Source organism: Aquarana catesbeiana, linkage group LG03, assembly GCF_042186555.1.
Source record: "Aquarana catesbeiana isolate 2022-GZ linkage group LG03, ASM4218655v1, whole genome shotgun sequence".
Lineage (NCBI taxonomy): Eukaryota > Metazoa > Chordata > Amphibia > Anura > Ranidae > Aquarana > Aquarana catesbeiana.
Window position 1 is genome coordinate 693,877,039 of NC_133326.1, and position 7,090 is coordinate 693,884,128.

The window sequence follows — 7,090 nt, forward strand, 5'->3', positions numbered from 1 at the left end:
GTGATGGGGCATAGAGGGGAGGCCCCGTGTGGAAGCATTACATCCGTCCGGGCTGGCAGTGATATCCTCCATAGGGGATAGGGGCATGTCCTCCAGGGTTCTGCCTATGAGGGATTCTGTGGAGGTGGGAGACAGGCTGTTGTGGTAGTGTGTACTCACTGTGGGGTCTGATGGCCTGGCTGAACAGACATCCTGGTCTGCTATAGAGTCCTCTGTCCTCTGTCCCCAGCTCTCCTCCTCGTGTGCTAGCAGCAGGTGCCATCTTGGACGAGGCCGCGGGACTCGGTCCAGTATCCAGAATGTGGGAAAGCTCCCTCCTCGCTGTTTCCCCCCGCCATCCTGGGGATCCCTGCTGTGTCCCCTATCCTCAGGCAATGTCGGTGGCTAGGGCTCTGATTTGGAAGCGGCTCTAGAAAGGCTTTATGGCCGTAGCAGAGCTCTCGGATCAGGCGTCCATCCAACGAGCTGCCACGCATGCGCCTTCCAACCCTGGGGTTTCTCAAGGATTTCCGTGATTTACTTTTCTCCTTCTTGCCCTCCCTATCTGGGATAGAGCTCCCCATTTGCACCTTCTTGGCACTGATTGTTTATATTTGTGAAACATAGCCTAGGTTTCTATTTGTTATGTGCTTAGCATAATGCTTTATCATATCGATAGCGATGAAGGGAGGTGAAAATAGTTCACTCTATTGTGTTACTAATATTTTCCTGTTCAGTGAATTACTCTCCTTCAGTATTTTTATTGCATGCAGGGGTGTATGCCCCAACTGACAAACTATATATTGGTTATGCCAAGGTTTACTTTTGAATGCGTATATATCTTCTTGGAAACTTAAAGCAGTGCCCCTCCCCTTCCAAAAAATAAAAGTCAACAGCTACACATACTTTTAATATTAGGGCACTTACCTGTCCTGGAATCCAGCAATGTCGGGTGCTGCCGTCGCCCTTACCAGTAAGGGAACTCGGACGTGAAGCCTTGCGGCTTCATGGCTGGGTCCCAACTGTGCATGCGCAAAATGCGCTGCGCTCTCTTACTGGCCTTGCAGCAGGGGAAGGAGGAGGGCGGAGGAGGGAGCCAAACTTCTGAAGTACCTCACTGTGGCAAGGTCCTACGGAAGTGGGGACAGGGGTCCTGTCAAAAACAGGTACCCGCCCCCCCCAAAACGTGCTAGATGTGGCACTGGAGGAAGGAAGATAAGCGTAAGGTATATATGTAAAATGTGCATGTATTACAGACATGTACTGAATATTTTCCACTTTATTGCAATTTCACTTATATGCGTGCATTGAGCATAGCACCATACAGAAGACACACAGGGGTTGATTTACTAAAACTGGAGAGTGCAGAATCTGGTGTAACTGTGCATGGTAGCCAATCTGCTTCTAACTTCACCTTTTCATTTAAGTCTTTACAAAAAAAAAAAAAAACTGGAGTGTGATTGGTTTCTATGCAGAGCTTCACCAGATTTTGCATTCTTAATTTTTAGTAAATCAACCCCATAAAGTCTATAACGAAAAATAAATGACAAGAGTACCCTGTTTACAAGAGCTCACAATCTTATAGAAATGGGTGATCCATAAGGGGTAAATTCTGAAATAATGTTTATAAATTATAAATAAAGTAAATAGAAATCAGTACTTTTTTAATGTACTGGTGGTTTTAACTAACTGTTAATAAATAATAAATACGTCATTCACTGAAAGACAATACATCTAAAAATTATTTCCCCATATACTAATTAGGAATCCCATGGAAATACCAATAAGCATTTCATATTCCCAGGATTCCCGTGTTATTTACTCTGCTTACCTATAAAAGCCACAATACTCTATGAACATATAAATTCAGCATTTACAGGACAAATGTTTGAAGGTGAGCTGAATTTTTATATATTCTTCTTATTTTCTTCATTATTGCAGGTATTCATTAACATTTTATTTTTTGTTGGTTTATTGAAAGTTATTCCTATTTAATTTCTTTATTGCTGTATAGAAAATAGGATTTAAAACAGTAAAATTCCTTGTACCTTTTTGATTTTTTTTCTCTCCTTACACACTTTGAACAATATTATTCCTATATCTGCTGCTTGAAAACAAACTGGAGAGTGCAAAATCTGGTACAGCTCTGCATAGAAACCAATCTCAGCTTCCAGTTTTTTTTTTGCCAAAGCTTAATTGAACAAGTTGAAGTCACATAGTTACATAGTAGGTGAGGTTGAAAAGAGACACAAGTACATCAAGTCCAACCTATGTGTGTGATTATATGTCAGTATTACATTGTATATCCCTGTATGTTGTGGTTATTCAGGTGGTTATCTAATAGTTTTTTGAAACTATCGATGCCCCCCGCTGAGACCACCACCTGTGGAAGGGAATTCCACATGCTTGCCGCTCTTACAGTAAAGAACCCTCTACGTAGTTTAAGGTTAAACTTCTTTTCTTCTAATTTTAGTGAGTGGCCACGAGTCTTGTTAAACTCCCTTCGGCAAAAAAGTTTTATCCCTATTGTGGGGTCACCATTAGGGTATTTGTAAATTGAAATCATATCCCCTCTCTCAAAAAAAGTTCAGTGCTCGCAACCTTTCCTCATAACTATTATCCTTCAGACCCTTTATTAGCTTAGTTGACCTTCTTTGTACTCGCAAGTTAGAAGTTAGAAGCTGACTGGCTGCCATGCACAGCTGCACCAGATTTTGCACTATCCAGTTTTAGCACATCAACCCCAATGCATCAAGTACAATAACCCCAGAAAATAAGTCTATAAATAATATTTCCCTTTAAAATTAATCTGATTGATTGCTAAGAAAAACTGTACTATGCAAACACTGCTTCACTTTTTACAGTCTTAACCACTTGTCGACCAGCTGCCTTCATTATACTGCGGTGGGTGGGCACGATCCTGTGAACCGCCATAGTTGTACGTAGGCTCCTTTAAATGGGATAGCAGGTGTGTGCCCGCTGCACTGCAGGGGTGCAGGTGCGCATGGCCGACGGTCATGATGTCCACCAGCCACGCACGATCGCGGGCATGAGAGCCAGAACAGGGATGTGTGTTTGTGTGTGTAAACATGCAAATCCCTGTTCAGTGTGGAGAGGAGAGGCAGATCGTGAGTTCCTACAATGCAACGATCTGTCATGTCCTTTAGTCAGTTCCATCCCCCCACAGTTAGAACACACACTGAGTGAACACAGTTAACCCCATTGATCGCCCCCTAGTGTTAACCCCTTCCCTGCCAGTGACATTTATACAGTAATCAGTGCATTTTTATAGCGCAGATCGCTGTATAATTGTCAGTGGTCCCAAAAATGTGTCAAAAGTGTCCCATCTGTCTGCCATAATGTCGCAGTCCCGACAAAAATCGCTGATCACCGCCATTACAAGTAAAAAAATTATATTAATAAAAATGCCATAAATCTTTCCCCTATTTTGTAGACGCTATAACTTTTGTGCAAACCAATCAATATACGCTTATTGCGATTTTTATCACCAAAAATATGTAGAAGAATACATATCGGCCTAAACTGAGGAAAAAATTTGTTTTTTTATTAAAAAATTGGGGATATTTATTATAGCAAAAAGTACAAAATATTGTGTTTTTTTCAAAATTGTCACTCTTTTTTTGCTTATTGTCCAAAAACCCTTTCTCTGCTACCACCATAACGATTTCAGTGACATCAGCACCGGCATGTAAACAGACTCCCAGGCATTATAGCAGTCTGCAGTTTGTTCACCTTAAACTCTAACCTGCTGTTAAAGCAGAAAAAGTAGTTTACTTCTATATGTGAAACTGCCTCTCCCGAACTGACCCCACTGCCATACGTCCCAACTAGAGTGCCTGGGACCTCCAAGGTTGGGTGATCAGTGAATGTCCATTGGCTGATTTCCCCTGGATAGTCTGAACCCAGGCGCTCTCAGCTCTCTGCTCTCTGCTCTTCCGGGTTCAGGGCTTGCAAACACTAGATTCTTTGAATGGGGCAAAGTTGATTGAGCACAGTCTCTCCTTTGTTAGCTTCAACACATTGCAAGGGTACCATTAGGGGTATTGTAGGCAGTTCATTAGAGGGTGCAGACTTTGTCTTTATAGGGTTCATTTACTAAAGTCAAATAGGCTGTTCGCCTTGTTAAAAGAAACTTGCACTTTGCAAGGGAAATTTCCCCAGAGCTTAGAGAATGTGGTGGAATTGCCTTTTTTTTAACAAAAAAAGCAATCACGTGCAAAAAAAATAAAGATTAAAAACTGAATTTTTGCTTGCATATGTTTGGATGATTGAAGTCAACAAAGTTTCACCTTCTGTTGAATATTTGAGGTTATATTTTATTTATTAGTAACTTAAGCCTGGTACACACTACTATTATTTTTTTGTTCAACCCAGCAGGATCTCCCTTGCTGTGCTATTGTGTTCTGACAAGGGGAAGACCCCCGCCAGAACACTTCGGTCAGTGCTTTCAGCCATTGGCTGAGAGCACTTATTGGGAGCCAGTCTGCAGGTCTTTTTGGTCAGCTTCTGTCGGACCGGCAGCCGCACACACAATCCAAATGTCAGCCAGTTTCTATTAAACCAGCTGATGCGGCCAACATTCAGCCCTTGTGTACTAGGCTTTTGTTATTAGAGGCTGTCATTATCCTGCCTTCACTGTTGCTATCTCCCATCATCTCTTCTTTCTTCTTGTCTAATTTGATGTCACATTTCTTTTCTTTCATTTAACTCCCCCTTTCCCTTTCTCCCTTCTATTAAAATTCAGCTCAAATCTTTTTTTGTAACATGGAAAAAGCTTTAAAAAAACTATTATTTTCTATTCTTAGGTTATGGATGAGAAAAACAAGACCATCATTGCTATCCATCTCTTAGGGCTTCAGACTCCAGAAAGTTTAAAGTTTTTTGTATTCTTTTTATTTCTTCTGTTTTATTGTGTGACGATATGTGGAAATTTCCTGATCATCACACTGGTGTCCTACAGCAAAACTCTCCATTCTCCCATGTACTTCTTTCTCTCCCAGCTCGCTGTATCAGATATCTTATTAACAACTGATGTTCTTCCTAACATGCTCCATGCTGTTTTGGAAAATACCACTATTGTTTCCATTTCTAATTGTATCACCCAGTTGTATTTCTTTGGTGTCCCAATAACTTTTGAGTGTCTTTTACTGACAGTGATGTCTTATGACAGATATTTGGCCATCTGTAAGCCATTGCATTATACTTTGTTAATGAACCATCAGTTTTGTTGGATAACAATTATCACAAGTTGGAGTTTAAGTATTTTAGCAGTATTGACGTACACTTTAGACATGTCAAAATTACATTTTTGTGGTCCCGATATTATTGATCATTTTTTCTGTGATCTTGACCCAATCCTACAACTCTCCTGCTCCAGTACCAACCTTGTTCAACTATTAGTAACGCTATCAACCATATTTTGTGCTGTCATCCCATTTTTTGGGATCATTATCTCATATGTATATATTATTGTCACCATTTTTGAAATCCCATCTATTACCGGCAGACAGAAAGTTTTCTCAACATGCAGCTCCCACCTGACTGTTGTCTCTATTTTTTATGGTACCTTACTTTTTATGTATTTGATACCTAGCAGAGGACAATCATGGAACATCACTAAATTTGTGTCATTGCTGTACACTGTGGTCACCCCTATGCTTAATCCAATTATATACAGCCTGAGGAATAAAGATCTGAAAAATGTTGTTGGAAAAATTATTGACAATGTTTTGAAATTATATTAATGTAGTCATCAAAATATGCAAATGTTTTAAAGGCATGTAAAATATGATCTTTTAATTAATTATTATGTAATATGTAAGTTATGAATTTAAAGATAAACAGTGGAGAATGTGTGTATGTTCTGTATTCAAATGTAAAATGCACTGTAAATGTACCAGTTTTCTTTTCCATAGGGCAGTGTATGATTCTATACAACTTTTTTTTTAAGAAAAAAATATATAGTTTATTTGAGTTCAGCACATTTCTTGACACTTGATTGACTTTTCTTCTGTTTTTTTTGGTTGGGGAAGGTCTCATTTTTAAACTGCACTTGATGGTGGTTAAACTTTGCTGGTTTACTCAGGTTACACAATTTTCCAATTTTTTAGATAGATAGATAGATAGATAGATAGATAGATAGATAGATAGATAGATAGATAGATAGATAGATAGATAGATACAGTATATCTATTTATACATATATATATACAGTATATTGCAAAAAATATTGGGAGGCCTGCCTTTACACGCACATGGCATCCCAGTCTTAGTCCATAGGGTTCAATATTGAGTTGACCCACCCTTTGCAGCTATAACAGCTTGAACTCTTATGGGAAGTCTGTCCACAATGTTTAGGAGTGTGTCTATGGGAATGTTTGACCATTTTTCCAGAAGCAAATTTGTGAGGTCAGCATTGATGTAGACAAGAAGGCCTGGCTTGCCATGCCAGCTATAATTTATTCCAAAAGTGTTCTATGGGGTTGTGGTCAGGATTATGGGCAGGCCAGTCAAGTTCCTCCACCCCAAACTTGCTTAGCCATGTCTTTATAGGCCTTGCTTTGTGCACTGGTGTGCAGTCATGTTGGAACAGGAAGGGGCCATCTCCAAACTGTTCCCACAAAGTTGGAAGCATGAAAGTGTCCAGAATGTCGTGGTATGCTGATGCCTTAAGAGTTCCCTTCACTGGAACTAAGGGGCCAAGCCCAATCCCTGAAAAACAACTCCACACCATAATCCCCCCTCCACCAAATGATTTGGACCAGTGCACAAAAGAAGGTCCATAAAGACATGGATGAGAGAGTTTGCAGTGGAGGAAATTAACTGGCCTTCACAGAGTCCTGAGCTCAACCCAACAGAACACCTTTGGGATGAATTAGAGCGGAGGCTGCAAGCCAGGCCTTCTTGTCCAACATCAGTGCCTGACCTCACAAATGCTCTTCTGGAAGAATGGTCAAACATTCCCATAGACACACTCCTAATACTTGTGGACAACCTTCCCAGAAGAGTTGAGGTTGCAAAGGGTGGGCCAACTCAATATTGAACCCTACGGACTAAGACTGGGATGCCATTAAAGTTTGTGTGTGTGTGT

At 40.4% G+C, this 7,090-nt stretch overlaps 1 protein-coding gene across 1 annotated transcript; it reads left to right on the forward strand.

Moving 5' to 3' along the window:
• The first annotated feature begins 4,808 nt into the window (after positions 1-4,808).
• LOC141134804 (olfactory receptor 1468-like) lies at positions 4,809-5,744 on the forward strand. Its single transcript, XM_073624239.1, has one exon. The coding sequence runs from the start codon at positions 4,809-4,811 to the stop codon at positions 5,742-5,744; it is 936 nt and encodes a 311-aa protein (XP_073480340.1).
• The last annotated feature ends 1,346 nt before the right edge of the window (positions 5,745-7,090 follow it).

What these genes read in the sequence shown, in the direction of transcription:
- LOC141134804 (XM_073624239.1), top strand. Translation starts at nt 4,809, where the DNA reads ATGGATGAGAAAAACAAGACCATCATTGCTATCCATCTCTTAGGGCTT.